General features: G+C 36.3%; 1 protein-coding gene across 10 annotated transcripts; it reads right to left on the minus strand.

Annotated features, from left to right (window-relative positions):
* Nucleotides 1–247: 247 nt before the first annotated feature.
* LOC114928025 (wings up A) lies at nt 248–25,561 on the minus strand. Of its 10 annotated transcripts, none has more exons than XM_029299115.2 (9): nt 25,429–25,558; nt 22,787–22,830; nt 18,813–18,830; nt 17,938–18,066; nt 16,089–16,212; nt 13,532–13,632; nt 5,131–5,174; nt 4,860–5,001; nt 248–810 (listed from the first exon to the last, which is right to left on the minus strand). In XM_029299115.2, the coding sequence occupies exons 2-9, from the start codon at nt 22,799–22,801 to the stop codon at nt 724–726; spliced, it is 660 nt and encodes a 219-aa protein (XP_029154948.1). In that variant the 5' UTR covers nt 22,802–22,830; nt 25,429–25,558; the 3' UTR covers nt 248–723. The 10 variants fall into 10 exon arrangements, with proteins under 10 accessions (XP_029154948.1, XP_029154947.1, XP_029154946.1 ...); XM_029299114.2 differs by lacking the exon at nt 13,532–13,632 and adding an exon at nt 12,401–12,501 and having other exon boundaries at nt 25,429–25,557; XM_029299113.2 differs by lacking the exon at nt 13,532–13,632 and adding an exon at nt 15,272–15,372 and having other exon boundaries at nt 25,429–25,552.
* Between the last annotated feature and the right edge of the window lie 584 nt (nt 25,562–26,145).

The raw sequence follows: 26,145 nt of genomic DNA on the forward strand, positions 1-26,145 counted from the left end.
TACTTTTTTCTCAATAGGTCATTAAAAAATATTAGGCCTTCCTACTACGTTATCTATTTAATAAATTATCTATTTGATTGATCTATTTGAAAAAAATGTGTAAATATATAATGATAACACAATTATCATAAAGGAAAAACATTATACATAACTTTGTTATATGTTAAATTGTCAAAGGTAAAATTTCTTATAAAGGGTACATAAAAGGAATTTAAGAAAAACATGGGAAAATGATCACACACTGAGGTTTTGAATATCGTTAAGTATTTTTGCTTTACAATAAAATCTTAAGTAACACAATTTCCCCCCCGTTAATTTCTTTACAATTACATTCTTCTCCTTGCATTTGATTTATAGAAAGACAAATTTTTTTTCTTATATATCTTGCACGCAACAAGAGTTTTATAACAATTTACAAGGTTTATTAAAAAAAAAAAAAAGATACATCGCATCCATAAAAAAAAGGTTCGATAGGGACTAGAGCTACGGATCGGATATTGGTTGTCAAAAAAAATTTCGATACAATCTAGGATGTAATCATAACGGACAGATAGACGGGCCAGATTTTTGCGTGCAACAACATGACAGCGGGACATATTACATTAATAAATCGATCGTTAAAAAATATAAGAGGAAGTTTATTAGAGCTCCTGCATCGAGAGCGGTTATTGACGATGACGGACAGATAGATGATCCTGCGTGTCTCTCGCATTTTCAATTGTCTCATGCTTCCACCGGTGTCGGTGGCGCCGCTTCTTCCTCCTTTACCTTCTTTTCCTCGCCGCCCTTCTTCGACCAGTCCGGTTTCTTCTGCAAAATCGAGCAAATGTCGCGATCAAGTACACGAAAATTTCATTATCATATATTCGAGATTAGATTCGCAAACACTGGTTAGCAGTGTCGGGGTGAACGCTCGCAAAAGCAGGGTCGACGGTGCAAGGGGTTCAAAAAACCTTTTGAAAGGGGTGAAAAGGGGGGGCTAATTTAGTCGGAGCATATGCCAAAAATTTACGAGAACCATTTAGATAAAAATTGCTTTGTGATTGCGTCGTCGTGGATTGCGTTCGCCATAGATTGTCCAATCGCGAAATCTTAGTGCCAACTTTCAGGATCGCTAAAATGTCGCGCATCCTTTACTACCGAAAAAAAATTCTCTCGACGTTTTCGTAAACGTCGTCTAACGCTGCTCTGTCTGGAGCACCTGTAGATACAAAGCCGTGCAGATTGTTAGTAAAAATAAAAAGAAAGAAAACGGCGGAGCGCAAGCTCTGTGCTGCTGGCCTCCGAAATAAAATATAAGTAAAAAGATGTCGGAACGGTGAAACTAAGACAATAGCTTTGCAGTATTGTTGAAAATTTTCGAGAGCAATGCGTTTAAACATCGTGAGAAAATCACGAGTACAAAGCGAAAGAAAATATTGAAGAAAGATTTGCATTGAGTGTTACGTCACTACGAATATTAAGAACGACGAAAGCTTTTTCTTTATAAGTATTCCTATCTCTCCATTCTTCCACTTTTACACACCTACACATATATAATCTATTCGTTTTTCTATAATATCTACTCCCATCTATCACACACGTCATTCTTTTCCACGCATGCATATATATCGAGCTACAAGTTGCCTGTTAAAATTTTACCTTATCTTTTGACGCGTTCTGCGAACATAATGCAAGAGCAACATTATTAGTCAACGGATAAGACATGGACACTGATTAAGGATTTAATATACACGTTACATTTAAATACTATTTAATAAATGACGCATCGTTCGTGGCTTACATCGATGTAAATCACGATCGACACGTCGTAATCGATGCACGCATATATAAATCGTCGCGAAATTAAATTATGTATCTATTGCAAATTCGCTGAAAATATAACGAGAGAAATTGTTTTTAATATGTCAAAATGCGTGCACGATTGTGAAACAAAAACAAAGACACGGAACAACAAATCCTACACATTTACAGCCTGGAAGCATGGCAGCCGAATGATGACGCTAAGGCAAGCTGCGAAAGAGCCTCAATTACTGCGTAACCAAACGAAAAACTTTAGAGAGTGCGTGTTTCTTTCTTCTTTTTTCAGCGAGTCAGAATACTCTTTTTTTCTATTTACTTTTTTCTTTCTAACATTTTGCGTAGCACTCGGGAATTTGCTGGACGAACGATTTTGTGTGAGAAAGTGCGCGGCAATTAACACGTGTGAACAGAAGATAAACGAGGCGAGTGTGCGGAAAAACGGAAGGCAACAGTATAATTAGATAGTAAAGAGTAGAAAAAAAACGTAAGAGTATATGTATGTATGGGCAGGCATATGTGTATGTGAGTAAAAAGCGCTTCTGCTATTATGTACGAAAGAAAAGTGAAGAACTGTCAGCTTCAAATATACTTTACAAGCCATTCTCACCTTTTTGCACGCCCCACTTAACCTTATATTTTATCTATTTCGTACTGAGTTATATACGTTATACGCGATTTTTGCATAATTAGATAGATAGAAGTAGAGGGAGAGGTAAAAACGAAGATTAAAAAAAAAGATATGAATACTGAAAACAAATTAGACAGTAATCGCCGCGATATGTCGGAAAAAAAAGGCGAGATAAAGGAAATTAAACGATGCCTCAGAGAAAGGCGAATTAGTGAAGTTTTACGAGAGGGGAGAAAGATAGAGAGAGAGAAAGGGAAAAAGGGAAAGAAAGAAACGGTACGATTCTCGATAACACCTGACCTTTTTCCTTATCGAATATTTGAAATACGCGACTCGCGTAACATTGTCGTAAAAGAATTTCTCTTATCAACGCGACAAGAAAATACGAGCACGCCGGCGCGAAAATCGTATCTGATTTTGCATAAAATATATATACATATATAGCAAAAAATGTTATGATCGCGTTAACTCATTTTCATACGCAACATCGCGTTTTCCATTACGTAAAAGGGAATCGGGAATTGGGTCAATTTAAGTTATCGAGTTTCGCATCCGAGGGATGCAAAGATAAAAGGAAGGGAAAATAAAAATCAAGAGAACGATCTGTCGCAGTGAGAAACTTCACAGATGGAAGGAAAATAAACCGTAAAAATAAGAAAAAATATATACAACGAGAGAGAAAAGAAAAATTTGCCGATAAAGGATATCGTGAAAAAAGAATCGGACGTATATGTACAAGGAAGACATCTGACTTATTCACGTGCGTTCTCTTGGATCGTTTATTGCCACAACTTATATTCGTTTTATATATATATATATATACATATATATATATATATATATATATATATATATATATCATATTTTAGATATAATAATAATTATTGTACGTGAATATATTTACGCAGAATCAGATCCTTTCTACATTGCATCGTTTTGACCGTCTAGTTCGGAAGAGAAATATTAATCAAATTTCAACTATAACTTCTAGGATAATTGTTCGCGCAATTTTCAGTCTTCACTCGTTAATTTGTTCCGCGGCGCTAACGAACTGGTTTGCCAACAATTCAAACGAACGTGATGCCGAAAACACGCTGGTGAACACATGAGACGTCGATGGAAACGATATCAAAAGTGTTTTATGTGTATATTTGTTTTTTTTTTCTCTTCTGTACACGTTTTTTCGCGGTTCATTTTCACGCGCGCGTGTCAAGTTGATTGTAAAAATATAGCGATCGTGTTAGTGTGTCTCTTCACATGTGTGCATGTCATATGTGTGTATGTGTATGCGTGTATGTAAAGAAATTAGATTTTGTCGTTTGTTTTCGATTCCTTTTTTTAATCGTAATAATAATCTGCATTTTATTGAGATTTCGCACTCAAACGGGTTTTGCTTTCTTATATTAAATCTACTTCTTGGTCTGCCACTCTGCCTTCTCGGACTTCTTGGGCTGTGAAGAACAACACAAATTGCCTAGTCAACTAACACTACCACTACTATACGAGTACATATACGAGAAAGGATTTACGGATGGTCCTTTTGAGGAGATCACGCTCGCGCGATGAGAAAAATATTTGTCTCTGTATTTATAGCAATGTTTTGTAGTATAAATCATTGCGGTCATCGGTTATCATAATCATACATTTTGCGGTTAATCAATTCGCATAAATCCAAACGGCTTCGAAATGCTATAACGTTCTCATATATATATTCAATTAAAAGTATCGCGGTTCGATGAACCGATGATTAATTACCGTGCGATTATATATCATTGCCCGAGATTTTCGGGAAATTTACCTTTCAAATTAACCGGGAAAATAATATTTCGGGGATATATATCATGACAAATGTTTAACAATATCGAAATGCAAACAAAGGCATGTACGTACATATAATGCGGATCTCCTAAATTGGACAATTGAACAAAAAATTACTATTACGAAGAAAACCTGCCAATTGGGTTTTGTACACAAAAAGAAAACCAGGGTCACAAAAACTGTTTCTTTTTTGTTTATTAAAAAACACCTGTTATACTATACTCCTACCCGTCGTATATGGCTGTAAAAAAGTAACGTCTCTTGCAAAATTCAAAAATCGTTATTGAATTTATCAATCGAAATAAATTTGCAGAAATACAAGATGCACGAAGTAAAATTAAATCCGCCAAAATGCAAAATGTACGAATACAATGATAAAATATACAAATATATAAACGTATTCATAATGAAAAATTGAAAGCACATATTTCGAAATACAAATAAATTAACATCGAAAGAAAATTCCCAACTTGTATCTCTACAAAATCTCGTTGATAAATTCAAAAAACGTTTGAATAGGCCTTTGACGGGCGAGGAAAAAAACAATTTTAAAAAAATAATATTCGCGTCTAGAAGACGCGAAAATTCTATTGAAAACAATTGTCCTTACCTCCTTGTCTTCTTCCTCCAAGGTGAATTCCTTCTTCTTGACTTGCTTCAGCTGATTACGGAAATTAAACTCGGCGGCTTTCTTCTGGAGCTTGGCGAACTTGTTCTCGTACTTGGACACCTTCTTCAGGGTCGGTTTCATGCTATAGAATGTAATGAAATTAATGAAAAAATTGCAATCAAATATATTCGCGAATCCGACGAGAAAAAATTATATTGATAAAAAAATTCTTATTATATATGCATACGATATAATAAAAAGAGATACTTACAATTTACCTCGGAGATCGTTGACCTGGCTGTTCAAGTCTGCGATCTGTACGTATCGAATATTTCTATTAACATCTATTACATTTGATATTGCGATATAACTTATTCATGCGTATTTAGTCATCTTTTTTTTTGAATACCAAGTAAAGGAAGAGAGTTAATTGTTTCGAATATGTGCATTGCGCAAAGTGATATCTATTTGCAATGCGGCAGTATTCGTGTTCACAAACGTATTTTTTAAATTTAATTTAATTTTTTTTTACTATAAATGAGAAATACTCGAGGTATCTAAACTTTTAGCTTTACAAAGGAAAGTCTTTTTTTTTCTCCTCGAAACAGGAAGAAAGTTGTACAATAACGGTTCGTATAAATGGTAAAAAAAAGCATTGTAGAGAAAAACTCGCATTAGTGGATTCACGTGAACGACGTGATAATCCGGCCACAAACGGTTAAATCGAAAAAAACCCAACAAACAACAGGCAAATCAAATCGTATCGACATGCGTCGACTGCGTGGCAAAAGCAGGCAAGAGAAAAAGAGACAAGGGAATTTACACACGTTGAGCCGCAAGCGCGCAGATATTCAGCTGGGGCGAGCCATTCGAATCGAGATTGACAGTAAATTGGCTTGCGGATTAACTGCAGTAGCGGATGATGGCAATGGATCGGTAATAGAAGAGCGATTTCGCGATAGTGGACGGACGAATGATAACGGAAAAAATAGGAGAGAAGAGTAGAGTAAATAATAATGAAAAAAAAAAATATTGTACGGGAAAAAAGGGGAGAATATTTATACTATCGTGTGTGATACATATTGCAAACAAAAAACGATTTAATTGGAAAGTAAAACTTTTAGTATTATTGTATTTACCGGCGAAAATTCACGCGTTATTTGCAAATGAGATAATATTGCATGATGAAATAATTTTTTATCACTTTTTAGTTAGAATTATCAGGATTGAAACATTTGACGATTCTAGTCACTATATTCGGTAAAAAGAAAAAAAGAATATTAATACATGAAATCGCGATATCATTGCGATAGATAGAAAAAGTTTCGTAGATTATTATAGTAATATAAAAATCCCATTTTTATTTGGCGAAAATTATAATATATTGATCTGTTTCATATCAAGTGGAAACAATTCCACAGCATCGGACGGAATATATGTAGAATCCGTGAAATCGCTGAAACTCATGCAAAGGCTTAGAGAAATCGTCGAATTTGTTGTACATTACATATGCTGATTCCCGAAACAGATTAAATCTAAATGCAATTTCCAGTCGATTCGTATCACCGTATAATCATCATCGTATAAAGTCTTCGTTTCTGAAAATACTTTTACCGCTCTTACGAGTAATATTGATTATTTTACTTTTTTTTTCTTTGGAACAGCTTCCTCAGGAGCAAAATTTTATTCTAAAGCTACTTGTCGGATTCTCTCCCTTTCTTCTTAGGAATCGTTTGATTTTACATTTTTTCTCATTCTTCTCCTTGTGCAAAATTATACGAGAAAGGGAAGAACGCGGGAACGACAAAAGAGAGAAAGAGAGAGAAAGAGAAGTGAGGGATTGGATACGATGGGGTGTGAATTTCATTTTGGCCAATCAGGGGGACCGGCTGGTCACGATCAGCCGTTTCGTCCGCCGTGGATGATGAGAAAAAAATTACAAAATCCACTACAATCCGTTCTCTAGACTGCCAGAGCTCTGTTCCTCTCACTCGAAGCGTGAAACCAATCTCTTGAAATCGATACTCGGTCGATTTTATTGGCTATTTTGTGTTTCGCTAACGATATGCGTTTGCTATAATACGCTTCAATTATCTCATAATAACAATAACATTCATTTTCGAAGCAATGATGTGAATACATCGAAACCTGTATAAATTTCAAACATAGAATAATTATCGCTAGCGATTCTCTCATGATGCACCGTGTTGAATATATGCATATATTCACACAGAGAATGATTCGAAATTTGAGAAAAATTGAGATTGCGGAGATTTGTAAGAATGTAAGAAATTTCTATCCGCGAAAATAAAATGAGAGGAACATAATTTTTTCTTTCGAGAATCTTGTCGCGGAAGGAGAACAGAGTTCTGCCAAGACGAATTCGCTATTTACAGCCTAATTGAACACCATGGCAAGAGGACACTGACAGTCGGCGGTGCGTGCGAGTCGGTGCAAAATCAATTTCGCTTCGCTTTCAAGACATCGTAGACGCCTGTACGTGTTTCACTCTCCAACGTCTCTCTCGTGAGTCGGAAATTTCGTAATACCTACACATTTACTATCCGCCTCACAAAGATCAATCGAATGCGGGCGACGGCTCTGGGATTCGATTAATCGAACAAAAAGGAATTTAAAAAAAAAAAAGAGAAGACAAGAGGAAAGTTTTGCGGCTTGATGATTTTCACAGCATGGCACTTCGGTCTCGTGATCTTTTAATCCGTTTTTCGAGCCAGTCCACCTTTGTGAGAGTTAAGAATGGAGAAGAAAAGAAAAACGTGATAGGAAGAGATAAACAACCAACTCTTTTTCGGGGCCGTCGTCTCTATATGGAGGTCTATACGATAATCGTTTTCCGAAGAAAATGATTTGCCGAGTATCTATGTATGTATCCACTGTACGTGTCGGCTAATGCCTTTCTCGATGCGATCTTGCGAGTATCGCAAAACGATTTACGTTTTTCACGAAGGAGTTTAAATAATCCATGATGTACTTTCGACGCGCGATATATCTTTTTTTTTTAGACTGTGTCAATGATGAAAATCACGCTCTATATAATATCACAGTCAAATAAAAATTTGCGCAATTGTTTAAGTGTCAAGCATAATGAGAACATGCGCGTTTTTCTTTCTTCCCGATGAATATGAAGTGCCATACTTCTTATAGCGTAGCTACAACATCAACGTAATACGCTAAATGTGATAAACGTAAATTAAGCTCTATTCATTCGATTGAATCTCTCCGTTGCAAAATATTAAGTTTATCGATTTTAATTGCATTGTTGAATCAGAACAAAATTAATAGAAAAGTTAGCGATTATATAAGCGTTTATACTGTGTTAATTCGGTTGCAAGCGCATTTTATTTTCATAAATTATTATTATCGTTACACTTTTAATCAGAGAATTCACTCAAACTATTCTGCATCGATAATTAAATTAATATACTCTGATCGAGAAGTTATGAGTATATTTTTTTCTTTTTAAAGTCGATATAATTTAAATTAATTTGCATTTAAAAATAATTCTCTAATAAATTCTGAAATAAACCTATAATTTATGGAAATGTTTGAAGATGAAAAAAAAGAATAATTTATATTATAATACACTAATTAATTTATTGTATCAATTAACGTAAATGTTATTTAATTATGTATTTAGTCTACGAATACATTAATATTGCAAAATAAGAGAGAGAGAGATAGACTGCTTGTTTGGCGACGATTAATTTACGTGGTATGATACATGATTCCCGGCAATGGATATTTCCAGCAGAATACGAATCTATCGTTAATCACGTAAAGCTCCGAAATATCAGGTAGTGATCGATCAAGTTCTCAATTACACGAAATTAATCAATACGATAATGAAGCTATTCACCCGGTTCATCAATCCTGTTACCGAATCCAAGCGCTAATTAACCTACGTCCTATTCTGCACATATATCGCATATCTTAAACCGTTTATTAGTTAGAAAAGCCATGCATGCACGGTATGAAGCGAATTTGTTTGCATCTGGTAAAAATTAATTATATTCGTGCTGCGTATGACAGAGCGTTAAAGAGATAAAGAGGCAAAGTAAGCAAAAAAAGAGAGAAATAGAAAGAGAGAGACGGATAGAAAAATGGTATACGTAAAAAAGAGAGAGAGACGTGAAGCGTAAGAGATTGAAGAAAAAAGATAAGAGGAAGACACCGTAAAAGTCGGAACAATTTACGTATTTTTTTTTGTGTTCATTTTCACTATTGTATTTTTTTCTTCCACTTTTCTTTCTGATTTTGCACCGCACAATCTACGCACGCACACGCGCACGCACACGCGCACACACACGCGCGCGTATATAGTCTCAGGCACACAGTGTCAGTTTAGTCTCGCGTGAGACTAAAGGAGGATTTTTTCCTCGATGATATCTCCGTGGGTGTAATATGTTTTCTTCGATTGCATTTTTTTTTTTTTTTTTTTTTTTTTTTTTTTTTTTTTTTTTTTGCAACAAATCTAGGGCTTCTATCACTGCGAAATCGTGCGCCCTTCTCGTTTCACGATTATTTTTCTCGGCGCGCAAAACGCAATTTTAACGCTTTCATGAATCTGCGATCATTCAATTGCGCGAATCATTCTACATGCGGACGATTTATTCTACAAATTCGAGAAAGTATGTAAAGGAGAGTATGTAATAAAATTCGGCGTCTTCTCTATAAGCTTGCCCAGCCCTGACTCGAGAATAAAGCTTCTCTTTTTTTTATTTTCGTTGGCGAGTTAGTAAAAAGCTCAGAGAGATACAGTTGCGTTATGGTTAGATAATAGAAAGACAGTATAGACTTGACAATACACGTTATAAGAGAAAGAGAAAAAGAAAAAAAAGAAAGAGAGCGAGTGGATACAGTGTGCATTTAGCCAGACAGTAAAGATAGACGATAGAAAAGTGAAAAAGTGGGTTCAGATAGATTCACGGCACGTTACGCGATGAAAAAAAAAAAAAGAGAAAGAAAGAGAGAGATAGAGAGAAAAGAGAGAGATCGAAAATAGGATAGAGTCAAAAATATGTGACCGGGCGAAAAAAATTGTTCTGCGTTGCGGCACTTCATATATCTACGAGAAAAAAGAGAAATTCTTTTCGCGTTGTTATTCGCGGTCATCATTCCGTGTCGCAAAAAAATTGTATTAAAAAAAAAAAAAAAAAATAGAACATATCTCGTTGTTTAAAATATCGAGGCCAGGACTGATCAAGATTACAAAGATCGGGATGGCAAAAAAGTGCTGTCGCCGTCGAAGATTCTTCTCTTCATCGTGGGAACTTTTCCCATTGGTTCGCGCCCCGAAGCAAATCTGCGTTCGCGCCGCAAGTGTTCTCCTCCAAGAAAAACATCGTGAAAGAGAGAACAATAAATCGAAAGAGAAATACGTATATATATATATATATACACAGAAAGAGGGTGTTGGGCGGAGAAACAACGCGAAGAGAGAGATTGGGGGAGTCGAAGGCTCGGTGCCCTTATACAGATATATATATATATATATATTTTTTTTTTTCTGATACGCGTAGAGAGGAGTCGACGGGGGCGGAAATGATAAAAAAGAGACGTGCGATCTGACTGGTTTGTTTTCTTTCTCCTCGCATTGTTCGCCGTTGTCGCTGCGCTTTTCACTTTTCCTGTACCTCGTAGTCCCTTTTCCGAACTTCACGCTCCAAATCCCACTTTTGACCCTCACAAAGGTAGACGCGCTCATGATACATTTGGAGGATCTGCTTCAACTCCACTACAAAGAATACGGAGAATCTCTCAGAAATCTTTGGTTCCTCGATATGTTTGCTTTTCTGACAGCTTAGGGCACAGCGTGTGCCAATGGGGCACAGGCGGAGCGAGAGACAGACAAAACTCTCGCGTGTGATCGATCACGCGCGAGGCGCGACGTGACTCCGCGAATCCGTCGAAAAGTAAATAACGTCGAAATAATCGCATTTAACCGGAACGCGAAGGGGAATCAAATCTTGATTGAGAATTCAACGTCACGTATGCCCGTAAAATGATTGGATTTTTCAAATTTGATTTTTTCAAACGGCATAAAAGAATTATAAAATGTATTTCACAAAAGTATATAGGTATGTAGCTGCGAAATTTGGAGCTTGGAAAATCGCGCCGGAAGATTTACGATGCGCGCGAAACAATTACGCATTATCATTCCTGAATAAGTAAATATCGCACGAACGCTGGTATCAGGATAATACTTTTTGCTTTGTACAGCGCGTTGCCGCAACTAACCAAAGAGTCGGCTTTACATATTTTAGCGAGGAATATAAACCGCGTGGCACGAATACTAATGGTACACCACCGCGGACACACGATCCCGGAATCTCAATGAGAGAGAGTCCCTCGATCCCCGCAATAAGCAAAACTTCCGAAATCTCCGATCCGAGTAAATTGGCCCCTCTCTCGCTCCACGTGCGCGGTAATAAAAGTTGCGCGGCGCTCGAATGCCTAATCGCGCTTTGAGAAAATCAGAGATTTTCCTCGAGCTCGCGGGCGTGACTTCGGACGAGATCTCTCCTTTTCCGAGGAAAATCGTCCTTATGTCGTCGGCCGGTTATACGAGTGCAGTATCGCGAGGATGGCGCACGCCTCCGAAATTTCGATCTTCGACGATTCGCACGTCCCGGACTACACGGTAAAAAAAGATGTAATATATATATTATACTTAAAAATATATAAAATTACATAAATAATAAATCTAAAGTTATACCATTTTTTTTCATTATTTATGCACGGTGTAATTTTGCACTTATTATTTATGTAATTTTATTATATTTTTTAATGTAATTTTATATATTTTTTTACAGTGTATCTCGTACTTGACCGGAGGCATGAATATACAAAAAAGAGGGGGGCAAAATTATCCGGTCAAACGATACCGTACGAACTCCCTTAGGAAATTATCCGTGATTTTTATAATTGTTTATCACGTGGCACGTTTACTTTTCTATATAGCTCTAAATTGAACGCATAGATGAGGGGCAAATTAAATTGTTCATTTTTCATGCTCATTCGTGATTCGCATCATTTTTCTCGATGCGATTTAAAATTCCTTGTCAAAATGACACCGCAAAATGACTGCATTGGGAGAGCGCAAATAAAAATAGAAACAATAGGCTTGCGTTGACGTTAAGATCCCTTGCGGCGATGCAGATAAGTTAATGTGTTGGTTACGTTCCGGCAAACTGTCCTCAAAGTCTCATAGAGAGTTTGGAACATTAGTGTCTCGCGGCATTTCCCCTATCTAAGAGACGTGCAAACGTGCTCGAACCGAAGGTTCAAAGACCCGTCGACCAGAAACGCCTTCGAGAACCGTTCGACCAAGGGTGTCGCTCGGTCAAGCACGTGGCGGAGTTAAAAAATCACGTGAATAAAGAGAAACAGGAGAAAAAAGAGGGGGCGAAGGGGGAAATAAAAATTGAACAAAAATAATTTATGCAAGTGACTCGATAGGCTCTCTCTTTTTTTTTGTTTTTTTTGTTTTTTTTTTTTTTAGGCAAGCCGATCGTAATTACCTCGAACTGTTTCAACCTAATTTGCCTCTCGAGGTCATACTTATCGCCCTCGAGTGAGTATAGTCTGTTCCAATATGCCGAACAGATCGTCTGCAACTCGGCTAAAAGAACAAAAAGTTAATGGAAAAAGGGCAAAATGGAGTCTTGCTGAGAGTATGTCGTCCCTACTGTCAGCTCTTTTTTAAAAAAAATTAATTTGCGTGCGAATTATGTCACATGTCAAAAGTGTATTATGTAGTTTTAAAAATAAAAAATGTATTATATATATATATAATTTTTTTTATTTTTAAAACTATATAGTTAAAATGCTATTGTCCGATTCATTAACGTCGATAATAATGATAACTTTTGAATATTAAAAAAATAATAAATTAGCTTAAATATTTATAAAATATTAAAATATTTAATTTAATTCATTATTATTTTTGCCATATCAATGAGTTGCTTTGTAGATACACTTGAATATTTAATGTGATAAAAAATGATATGTATATAACTGACGATCTGCGATTTTCTGTAATGTGACTGATAATTTCGTTACCAAGGATTATTCGTGAGGAAATGAAATTACTATGGAGGAAAGAGAAATGAGTCTTTCGCGTTGGAAGCGAGAAGCACGAAGCTGACAATCGCGTGATCGTTAACCCGACACGGGAGGGTAAAGTTGGAAATAGAGGAGGAAATTCGATGGGAAAAGATCGTAGGGCGAGAGATAGGTAAGGCAAAGATAGGGCGTTGAAAGGGTCTGGTGATGCCTACTCGCAAGTAAATGAACAAAATTCTGTTTACTCGCATACGCCTGCAAGAAAATAACATTACTGAGACAGTTCTACTAGTTGAGCGATTCTACGAGTCGCGAGGGATACTACGTTAGAGTTGCTGCTGCTAGGAAAATACTCAGCCTCTCGATGTCTACGCCTAATTATTATTATTACGCAACAGCTTATGCAAATCGGAACAAGTCGCTAGATACAGCGAAGATGGGCTTTCGCGCAAGTGTGCGAGACAAAGAAGAAAAAAAAAGGAAAAAGACAGGAAAGAAAGAGTATTTTGTATTTTGGCGTTAATCGCAGCGTCGCGCTTTCATATCTCTTTGTTTGATCACGAGAAAAAACTTTTTTTTCGAGAGACCTCCATGTCCTTCTTGGCGACTTCGTACTCAAGGTCGTACTTCTCCCCCTCGAGAATGTTGATCCTCTTATGATACTGGTTCAGAATGGACTTCACGCTAGCTGTTAAAATTCAAGTCACTTCTTGAAAACATGTTCTCGTACACAGACGCCGTTTAAAAGCCTTCTAAAAATGTCCATTGTGTATCGCGAATTTTAATCCATTTTTTTTTATCTCTCACATCATATAGTCACGTCTATCTATGTACATCGCTACGTGTTTATAACAGCTTCATGTCGTCAACTTTGCGAACGAAAGTATACGGAATCTCTGTCTCGCGCAGATGACTTGTACGAACGATGGATGAAGTATGGGGAGGGGAACGAGTCGGGGGTGAAGGGGGGGGGAATGAAATTGGTATGAAAGCTAAATCAAGATGTTATAAAGTATCGCTGCCCTGCAGCGACGTTGAAGACTGTCTCAAGTTTCCCGCGATGAAAGCTCTTAAATTATCCTTCGAGCCTAGAGACATCATTGCGAAATTTGAAACAATCTTGAGTCTAGATGAGATATATGATATAGATATTCGCGCATATATAGATCGAAAAATAATGAGCCAGTGAGAAATGTTTTTTATACAATACTTCACAAACACGAAACAAGCGTCAGACGGCACGTATATTTTTTTAAACGAATAAAAATCAATAAAAATACCATATATAGTGCGTGATGTGAAGCACGTGTATAATAATTGATCCAACGCCTAACGTTGTTCCAAAAAAATTGAAATGTTATTCTGTTATTTTGACGTGTTTCGTGCGAGAATAGAGTGAGTAGTAAACAAGCCGTATTAACACAATAATCAAGATGCGGATAAATCCAATAATTTTTAGGATCACCGTTAAATTCGCCAGAGATTCGTGACAGGATTAAACGAAGAGAGCAGAGAGAGATAGTGAAAACAGTGAGAGAGAAATCGCGCGCACATTAATTGCGAAAAAAAATTAGGGTGCGATATAAGAATCAAGACACGGTAATAATAAATCGACGGCAGTGTTGTTGCGTTAACGTATAGATATAATACAAAAATAAGAAAAGTGTGAGAAGTGGGACGACGAAATAATGCGAAGCTCGTATCCTTTGCCCGGCTGCAAAAGCGGAAGTCGCGACGAACGATTCAAGAGTTTCAGCAAAGAGCCGTTAATCATTCACCAAGTTGCTCGATAACGATTATTCATCGGTTGCGATCAAAATAGTTGCGACGCGACGAATCGAAGTCGTAAACTCTCTCTTTCTCGCTGAAAATTATAAAGATAAAAGTTGTCGAATATTACAAGCATTTTACAATATAAAACTGGAATTTTTTCGATATATTGCGTATATTATTTCTTCGACGAATTTAATTTTAATTAATTGTCTTTGATACTTTGATTTTTTCTCGTTATTTTATTTACACGATTATTTAGAGATCGATCTATTTTGATCGAGCGTTCGTCGATTGTGCTAAATACACAAGCGACGCGTGTAAAATTGTGCAATCCGCGAGGTCGGTCTATCTTTGCCAAAAGCTCTAATTACGTTCGTCGTCGTCCCTACGCAAATATGCAACCGAACGAAGATCGCCTGCGTTACACAAGTGCAACATTGAGCGTCGTTACTGTTAAATTATCGTTAAACTGTGTTCGCGAGCGCCGCGTTATCATACTCTGCGTATATTTTTCGCGTAAATGTTTTCGGCAGCTGTTGCTCTCTCAAAAGTACCTCGAAATCCTTCTTCTTAACAATATACTCGACGTCAAATTTTTTATCCTCCAATGCCGTGATCCTATTGTGGTACTCGCGCAGCACGCGCTTTATGGTCTCTGTGTGTGGTTCATCAGAATAAATAAATATGTAGAAATGCAAAAAACAAAGACGCGCGTGTAAGATGTTCGCGTTATTTTCGTATACGTTCAGATCATCTGAAATGCATTTCGAGTAGTGTGCTTTATATATCGTGTTTCTTTTTTCCCCAAGAGATTGCGAAGACTGTTTTAAGATAGGAAACACCTTATTGCAATACAAGGATTATTCTTCAAAAATCGCGAAACATTTCTTGTACCCTTTTGACGAGCTTATTTTATCTTCAAAAAAAAAAAAAACATTAAAGATAAACGATGATTTATAAAGAACTTTTGATAAAAGCACGCGATATTAATAAAATTCCTGTGAAAAATTATAGATGAAAAAAAATACTGTATATTATTATCAATTACTGCGACTTAGCATTTTCTTATTCCCTAGATAAATGCATATTTGTCTGATTAAAGACTATTACATAGTTATATAAATTATATGAAAATTCAGAAATTCAAAATACTAGAGAAATTATTTAAAATAATTTTCAATTAACTTTTCAAACACATTGTTTTTTTTTTGTAGAATAATTTTTTATCTTTAAACAAAATTAATAATAGAGATAGGGCTTTATAGTTTTGCTCAGAGAACCGCGATGAGAAATTAGTTTGCTCGAATATAGTAAGAAGTAATAAACGCGATTCGGCGGTTTTCCATAAGATTTCGTAACTAAGCAAAGTACCTTCGTTGGCATCGTCGACGTTCTTCGGTTTTCCGCAACGTTCCTCGATTATGCGCCTCCTCTCGGCCGCTTTTCTTTCCTGTTCCTTCTTCAATTCCTCGGCGGCTTTCTTACGCAACAACAACTGTAGACACATGGAACATTTGTGAGATTCGGTTCGATAGGAAGGAAAAACATTTCGTAAGCAGACGAGGAGAAAGTTTTGCTAGGAAAATATTTAGTTAGGAATATTTCCCTGTACGAATCGGTTTTCCTCCTCCTGATAGCATGAAATTGACACAATTTAAATGGAAATTGCGTATTTATATTCCTCGGAATCGATAGTCTGTTATAAACCGTATAAATAATTTAAATCTCGTACGCGATGAGGTGGATTATTATAATACTCGTCTGATCTAATAAATATAAAGTTGTCCAATTATACACACGCACACGATTTGAATCGTACATTAAAATGGTTATTATGAAAACAAATGGACATCGGCTTGATACGCACGAGTAATTAATTCTTGTATTCGTAAATATGTGATCATGTAATAACAGAAAGGCGAAATGAATATGAATTAATTCGCGCTGTAGAACATGATACGACTACGATGCTCGGCCCTCACAAGAGAAACATCTCTATTCATGATTTACTCGCGAAATAATTTAAGCTAACGCCTTCCCTCTTTGGTCAGCGAACGAGATAAGCGTCGGTTGGAAATTTGGTGGATCGCAAATATTGACACGACGGAAGGAAGGAAGGAAAGGAAGAGAGAAAGGTGGATTTACGGGGAAAATAACATTCCACAGGACCGGCAAACGCGAAAAGATTTCTCTAAGAGATAATCTGCATACACACGAAAAACTTTATGTACCGCGAATGCGAATGTTCGCGACGCTGCGCCGGGAAATAGAGAATAAGAAGAAGATCAAGGAAGAGAAGACGCATGAATGTTTCCGAGGAAGATGTTGCGCGACGATGGAAACAGAATGGCGAACGTAAGACATGGCCGTAAAGTAAAGGTAAAAAGGCGCGGGAAGATAAAGTTTGGAAAGTCTCGAACTTTCTCTCTTTCGACGCGTCGCTTGAAAAACAGCATCGAGAAGAGAAGAAAAAGGAGAAACGGATGGTGGTGCGGTAGTATTCCCTGCGAGAAATATTTCGCGAGAAAATCGGCACAAAAGAGCCAAAGAGGATTATCCGCGATATTGCGCGGCAGCTCTCGAACAACGCGAAAAAGCAGATTATGGCGTGCGATGAAGAAGCAATGAGATCAAATCGGGGAAACTCGACTTGGTCATCGATAATGAGCAGTCGACGTGGCGAGAGGATATTGATGTAATTTGAAACGTACTTTTGAGGAGAAACCCGGAAAAGTGTCTTTTTATATACGCAGCACATGCTGCAGCAGCAAATCAGTCACGTGATCAAAATTTATTAGATCATATTTCTTTGTTCTCGTATTATTTCAAGGTTGAAATTACGATTTTTGCTTTTATATTCTCATAATAATCTATTTTATTTTTAAAATCCATTATTTAACTGATATAATGATAAGAATAATTAGAATCAACTAGTCGCGTGTTCTTCGGCTTCGCTGCCTTTGCTGTTCGTTCAATTGAACTTTACCAAACAAACTGCTGTGGCAGCACGCTGCATACAAAATGGTATCTTAACACGCGGCATTAAATTAATATTGAGGGTGGCGGTTTCGTTTGGAGAAGTGAAAAATATGACGAGAGGGATGGATTCGCGCGACTTTTAAAGCGGATAATCCGCGAGTTCGAGAACTCACTCTTCGTCGTATAACGAAATTCGTAAAGGAAGTAGTCGAAAAAAGAAAACAGTCGGTTTAGGACTTACCCTAAGTTTTTTCTTCCTGTCGGGGGTCATGAAACCCTTCTTCGCCTTCTTGGCTTTGGAAGCCTCTTCGAGGCGGGCGCGGACCTCCGCCCTTTTCCTCTCGGTCTCCGCCTGTTTCCTCTTCTTTTCCTGCATTTTTCGTGCGAAACTGTCTTAAAATATCTCAGCTAAGAAAAATCCCGAAGAAGCATCGCGCGGAGCTGCAACGCGAATTTGAAAAGTATTCCGCGATTCAAACTCATCTGCTATTTTTCGCACTCACGTTCCTCTCTCGGTTTCCAAACTAAACTTTCGCGGATCTTAAATTAACTGAAATCGTTGCAATTACAAAATTTACGGTAATTGTATTATAATACTATAATATCAATTTTTCTATAATCGAATAAAAATGATTAACATGTTAAGATATGACTAACATTGTCAAAACTATTGATTATTTATAAGTCTTATTATTGATGTCAAAATTTCGTTGCAATATAATGTATAGTAAATCCTAAACTGAAATTGTTGCAATTGAAACGTTATTTACTATGATATCAATTTTTCTCGTCAAATAAAAATTATTATTTTATCTAATATTATCAGAGCTATTGATTATAGTGATTATTGATCTCAAAATTTTGTACAATGCAAAAGTAAAAAATACGTTTATCCCGTATCGAAGAATGTTATTATGCTCGAAATCGCGCGTAATTTCTGATTATTTTCGCAAAACTAATATCGCTAATTTATAATATTCGCAATATATTTTATCCTGCAATAAAACGAGCGTAAGCTCTTTTCCGACGAAAGGATTCCTTTCATCTATCTGGTAAGTAGCCGTCCTTTAAGAGGCGACTTTACGTTTCTCATAGCTAGTTTCCTCTCTTACGTACATCCTCGATGCGCTTCCTCTGCAAAAGAGAGAGAAAATATTTCTCGTTAGTACGCTCTATGTCGTCGGTCGCATGCATGCGATACCTGAAACACTTTTTACAACCCATCGACTGTATAAAAGGATATTTTTCAATAGCAATGCAAGAGAGAAAGAGAGGTAGAGATTATCATCTCCCTAGTGTTCCAGATTTCGCCATCAAGGAATATCTTATACAAAGCATTAGCGTAGCGAACATGTTTTCGCGTGTTTCATAACGATGCAGAGCTAATGGAGTCTGTCTTAAGTGATATAACTTTGTCGCCGTTAAGAGCTACAACAGCGCATCCAACGAGCATCTTGTATAATATCGTTTTGCACAAACAGCCGAGCGTTCCACTTATGATATTATGCTTTCGACCGGTCATTAGCTCTGCATTCTGTAATAAATTGCGCAGATTTTCATTATCGATAACACGGATGTTGAAAATAAAAATAATATCTGCAGGCCTAATTTAAATTATTATGAATTATTATACAGCATAGAAGCAATGACGGAAGAAATCTATAAGTTTTATATAAGTGAACTTATTGACATCCTACCTTTAAATTAAATTAAATTTTTAATATAGAAAATGATAATATTTTGTTCATAATTATTTGTCAAAAGAATAATTTCATTTATAGTCAAAAGCACAAAATGCAGAATCCTGAAAAAATATTCTGCCTTATATAATTTATAAAAAATAATAACTGATATATCTTGATTCAAAATCATTTATAGCTGTTTGTAATTTTTTATTTGTGATTATAGTTATTCGTGGTTTTTCTTTATTTGTAAATGTACCATAATCTGTGAATCAATATACTTTGTGCGATTTTGTCATCTTGTAAAATCAAATGACAATCATTTTTTAAACGCTGTATTTTTATGGCTTTGACTATATGAACAAAATTATTTTGTCACTCTTTACCAAATAATTATACTATCATTTTTTATGTTGAAAAATTAATTTATTTAAAAGTAGAGTACTAAATTCATATATAGTTATAATTTTAATAGCCGATTTTAAACTTTGGCATCCAGAGAAATGTTATTGAGTAACATCGTGATATGAATAAGCTTAAGAAATGCTGACGCTGTTGACAACGATATTAAACGAATGCTATTAATAATTGTTGATTATAACTTGCGACATTCGAATAAAATACAATTTTTTTTTACATCTTTATAGTTTATCTCAATATTAAATTCTGATTTAAAATTTGATATAAATATCAAGCACTCACATGGTGCATACGTGCATATTTCGTGATATTAAATAATAGATATACTTTTGCATTTATTATTAAAGGAAAGTAAAGCATTACTAAAGAGGAGCATATACATAGCAACGAAGGATTTTTCAAATCGAAAAACAGAAATCATTCTTCATGCGAATCTGGTATCTACTTTACCCTAGATCTGTTCGATTGTTTTATGTTTATCTATAGTGCTCGTTCTCTGGAGTTGTATTTGAACTATAATGATCTTCGATTATAGTTTTAATTGAAGAAAAAGCGAGGATATAGTATTTTTGCGAGGGTACGTTCGAATATTTGTTCATGATGACAGCAAATAATGAGAATCATTTAATTACGCTTGATATTAATTAACTGGAAATTATAATATTGTTTACAATATAATAGCGCAAAATGTTCCGAGATATTTAAATATCTTCTAAAATTTATTACGATTATAAAATATGTTTGGAAATTATCAATCTTTAGTTGTCGTGTAGAAAACTGTTTGAATATTAAGAACTTTGTAGCATGTCGTGTACAAGTTTAAACAATGATAAAATTAAAATTACTTAAACACTTTTGAACTGATATTATATAATGAAAACTTTGTAATTATCAATAGAAAGTTGGCATGAAACATTTCTTGCGCCTGACGTTGCGAGGTTAGCGTTCGTGACTTCGAATAAACGAACCATCTGCAAAAGTGTCTTCATATAACAGTTTTAATCAGTAAATGGAAGTTCTCGAACCGATCTTCGATAAACGTCCTTTCCATTGAATGCACTCGTGCTGAATTTTGCTTTTCGCAATTACACTGACAAATATCAAGCATTTTTGCGTCTCAAAGAGAGAATTTCTCCTTCTTCGTGCCATCGCGAACGAAAGGAATCGAGTCGAGAAAGGATCGTTTTATAAATATAACTAAGGAGAAATAAAAGGAAAATGGAATATTGTGGTTCGGAGGAGACGAGTAAAATATATAGAATGAAATAGTACATATATATATATATAAATTCTTACGGTAGAGAGATTGTGACAAATCAAGCAGATTACGAGTGTTCTTAGACGCGAATTTACAATTGAAAATCTGGAACGATTTTGTTCTTCCTCTATAAAAGGATAACGCGAGTGATAAATAGCTTGCTCGAGCAGCAAGAAAGAGAAGACGTAAAATTAGGCGAGGAGATCCAGAGGTTCGCGTTAAATAATGCCGAAATAAGGGCGAGAGAGTGTGACGATAAATCAGACAAAAAGTCAGACTATGGAGCATATAACGGAAGACAACGGGCATGTCGGTCGTAATGCGACCGGTACTATTTCCCGTTCTTACGGAGCGGAAATTTTACGGTGATATTTGCGAAATGTATGTTCCCTACCGCGCGTGGAACTAAAAACCTTCATTAACTTTTACATTTGCGGTTCGCGTCCCACAAATTGGCTTTATTATGCGAAAGAAAACTATCCCGCCGTGCGTAAACGAAGAATTGTCGGCCACGAGATGGACATTATGTTAGGTATAACGTGGCGCAATCATCGAAATGTAAAGTGTCTTGTAAAAAAAAAAAAAATTGTTTATTGAAGAATTTAACAGAGAAGTTAAAATAATCGGACAAAAAGACAGGCTTTTTGTTCAAAAATCTTGAAAAGTTCTTTTTCTCTTGTAAAATTCAATCTAATGTTAAAATAAAAAAAAGTTACGAATAGATGAAAAATGAAAGAACGACGGAGAGTGAAAGGATCGAGGATATTGCTGGAAAACGGAATCGTGGAAAGTTTCTTGCGAGAGGAAAAACGAACCGAGGATAATCGCGATGAGAAGCGAGCTTCTATGATCGCTTCGTCATTTTATGTAGCATATAAATCTTTTTCAGGATACACAAACTGCGTGGTTCATCCTTGACCACACCATCTATATCTTCTACTAAGCTACTTCAAAATGCCACTGTGGTAGGAAAAAAAAAAACGAGGTTCAGTCTGCTCGAAGTCCTCGACAATCGGAGCTTTTGTACATAAAAGCTTGATATTGTAAAAGTATAATATTGAAGGAAAAATGATTTATTTATGAAGAAACGTGTATTTGAAACTGAGATTTTTTGCACGTATATTGAACTGTCTCCTATTATTTTACAATAAACGTACACATGAAGTAGTTTGGAAGAATTTTAATTTGTTGAGAAATAATAAAATTGATTGGTTGAAATAATTACTTAAAAAAAAAAAAAGATAAATTTTTGTTAAACATTGAAGCTTTGAAATCTCTATCAAATACACTTTTCGACAACATAAATCGAAGGATTCGCGATAGAACATTCAGTAGAACTGTTCTATTTTTATTGACAAGGATTATACTGTCTTCGCTAAAGTTACACAGAGTTTACGTTAATGATCTCTCACAGAGAATCAGCAGAAAGCACAAACAATGCATACCTGTCGATAGTTACGCTAATTTTACTGCACGGATTCAACACATAAGGCGCGTGATGTTTCAGCATTTTCGGTCCGATTGTGAAGATCAGCAACGTATCGAAAATCCAGCGAAACGATGCAATATGAAAAAGAGAAACGTAATATTAAGGAATATTCAATATATGCGTCCTTATGAAACTTTGCGCCGTAACTTCCTCGTTGCTATTTTCAATAATGAATATAAGCGTGTGAAGAAACACGTGATAACACCGTGAAGAAATTCACGGATTAAAATACACACCTAACCTCATCGTCCGCCATGGTGGTGTTTGGTTGTTACACGCGTCTACCTAAAAAAAGAAAATTACAAAACGATCTAAATATTTTTTTTCCTAATTAGCATTTCGTATACCTTGCCGAAAATCTCTCGACACACACGCGCTATTAATAGCACATGTATATACTCGTCAGAATCTCCCCTTCTTCCTCAGTTATTAAAAATAAATAGACTTGCATAAGCGCGTAATAAACGCGCCTGCAGCCTCTCCGGAACAAGGTTGAGCGGATGCCACGTGTGAAGCATTTTTCTCTCTTTTTTTGCATACGCATATAATACTCCCTTATATCATATGCGTAAACGCTTTCGCGGTTCCGTAATAACGCGCGACAATTATATATTATAAAATAATGAATGTCGTCGCGGAATGGAAAATGTGAATGCGGAAGAGGAAGGGAATTTATCATCGCGTCTCTTTCGATAAATACGATCGATTTCAAGAGCGCGAGAGTCGATTTCTCGGAGTCGATAAATCATGCCGCTATACGTGGGTAGATTTCGTCGCCGAAACGTGTCCAAGGTGGTGCCGCGATACGGCGGTATAGAATATCCCGACGTGTGCGAAAATAGACGCCGTCCCCACCATTTTCCGCGTCGTCGAGACGTCGAGATACGATCGACGCGATCCAAATTTGGATGCAACGACCCCCGGTGTAGACCTACGTACACCCCGTCATCGGCGGCTTCGACTGGATTCGATGTCAAAACGGCGAGACGAACGGATAAACACGCGTCATGAGGAGAACTTGGAATATTCGTCTGATGGATATATGTCGCCGGCTATTTACGAATGACATTTCGTTGGAAAAAGACGCCGACAGCTGAGGGAAAAATTATAGATGATAGAAAAGAGAGAGAAAAGCCTTTTTATTAAGCGGAATTTCGTCGCAAAATCGATATAACACGCGGTTACGGAATATATCGATCTCGCCGCAAGGTAACAGGAGGGAACAAAGTTGTTCAAAACAGATAACTTATATAGGTAAACTTCTGTGCGCGCACAACACACGAAAATTGTGCAATTCGGTTACGGAGATAACAATTGCGCATTTAGCGGCGCTTGCGACGCGCGCTCGTTGTCAGAGTTCCAAAACATCCAAGAAGATGGATTGTGCTTGTCTACCGTGGCATTCCACATTCCGAAAATACTTAGGAACGTTACGCAGTCACAAGCAAAATGTCGCGTAATGCTAACGAACAAACGAAACAAGATCTCATTAGAATACTTTGGGAAATAGTACAATTTTTTTATTTTATTTGCTATATATAATTTTGTCTTTGATAATTATTTATATAAAATAAAATTTTATGTAGAACATATAGCTTTATAGAATATATATATATATATATTTATATAAAACATGTACCAAATATAATTTGTTTGAATATTGTCTTGAATTTAATATTATTAAATACAGAGAGAGAGAGGCGCAGAAATTTTTCAACTTTACAATTTTTGTACATTACATAATAAATATTTTAAAAATATATCTCCAAGTAATTAATGCTTACTTTTTTATATACGTTCTGCTTTTCTACGTTTTAATGTTTTGCACTCCGTGCAAGCATTGCATAATTTTCTTGTCTCGTTATTGAAATTAATATGTAAATTTATCGAAACCGGAATATTATGTGGTATAATAAAATTTTGTGGAGAATAAATGAGCAAACCATTATTTTTTCGTGAAATGAATTCTTGTTACGATATACTGCAGCACATCTACTTTTATATTTGTAACACGCGATCCGCGCCTTTGCTAAGTATAGATTTTCTCTCGCGCTCGAACCATTCCAAGACACGTCCTACCACCTCGAAACGTGCGTACCGTCTCCGATGTCAAAGCAGCAAGCTGCTCCGTAAAAATAGACAACTCGCTAAATTTCATTAAACTATGCAAAAAAGGCGACCTGGCGCCCGAGGGAAACTATGTTCTACATAAATTTTAGTATGCTAAAGCGGGAACATAATGCAAATCATTTCTTTCGTTGGAAAAAATTTATATTAAAAAAGACGATCGCGCGAAATAATGATATATCATTGATGGTAAAAGCAATATTCTATAATTTCTTTTATTTGAGATTAATATATAATAAGGAAGATTAATATATAAAGAAAAAAAATTCGATGAATTGATATATATATATATATATATATATATGTTCACATATATTTCGTTGAAATACCCGAAATAATCGATCAATGGTCGATTTGGACCGATAAACGGAAGAAGCTCTCGTTCATCACTTTCAACTTTGCGTCACTTTCAAGACGAGCGATTGCTCGTCGGTGATCGCCGATCCGTCACTGTCTCGGGAGCCTTGGGCGGATCAACCGTCACAACCTTGAAGAGTATCTCTCGTACAGCCACTCGTCTCACTGACACTCGATAAAACGCAAAAACTTTTTTTCACAAACAGCGAAACCTTTCGATAGCAACGACTCGTTTCCTGGGGTAGGGAAAAGATCGCGAGTCTTCCATCTTTCAGGTCTCTCTCTTATCCGAAGGTTCTCCAGGCCTCTTCCTGGAGAACAGGATCGGCGTCTTCCAGGACACTTTCGCGGTAGAATAACGAAGAAGATCGCGAAAACGCGCAAGGAAGATGGGCTTACCTTGTGGAGAAAGCTTTGCTGGCTACGACTGGCCAACCGGACTTTAGGCAGCTGACTGTGCCATATCGCGGATAGCCTAGTCGAACTTCGTGAACTTCCACCGTAGGCCGTTCACGTGGTCACGACGCGACCAATGGCGATCCGCCATTGGCCATAAGCATTTTTAGGCGAGAGCTCTGCTCGCTCTGCTTGCTGCCAAAAATAATCGGAAACTGAAAACGGAGCCGAGCCCGCTTGCTACGTCGCTAAGCGGTTCACTCGATTCGTCGCTGGATCGTTCTCTGATCTGGCTTGCCGTATTACCGTGGCTGAAGAGGCGAGAACGAAGCGGTCTTGAACCCGGATTCTCGCCCTCGAACGTCTCAGTAATTACGTGGTTATTAAAGAACGATATATATGTGATGGCGCGTTCACATGGGTAGAATTTTTTCTCGCAACCAAGGAAATAATTTTTCATATACTTCTCTATATTTCTAATATAATTCTGTGTAGAAAGAAATAGTATACGTGTTTTATGTACAAAGTATATAAAAAATATAAAAGAAAATATATAACATATGTATAATACAATCTATAATATATACTTTGTATATAAAAAATATAATTTCAGAGATATAACTAAGAAGTTTATATAAAGAAATATGACATAATTAGGTATAATATAAGATATATTTTTATTTGTACCAATTAATATGTTAGCAGTTATTTTATTCTTTG

The sequence above is a fragment of the Nylanderia fulva genome, unplaced genomic scaffold (assembly GCF_048542155.1).
Source record: "Nylanderia fulva isolate GAGA-0341 unplaced genomic scaffold, ASM4854215v1 Scaffold12, whole genome shotgun sequence".
NCBI classification, from domain to species: Eukaryota; Metazoa; Arthropoda; class Insecta; order Hymenoptera; family Formicidae; genus Nylanderia; species Nylanderia fulva.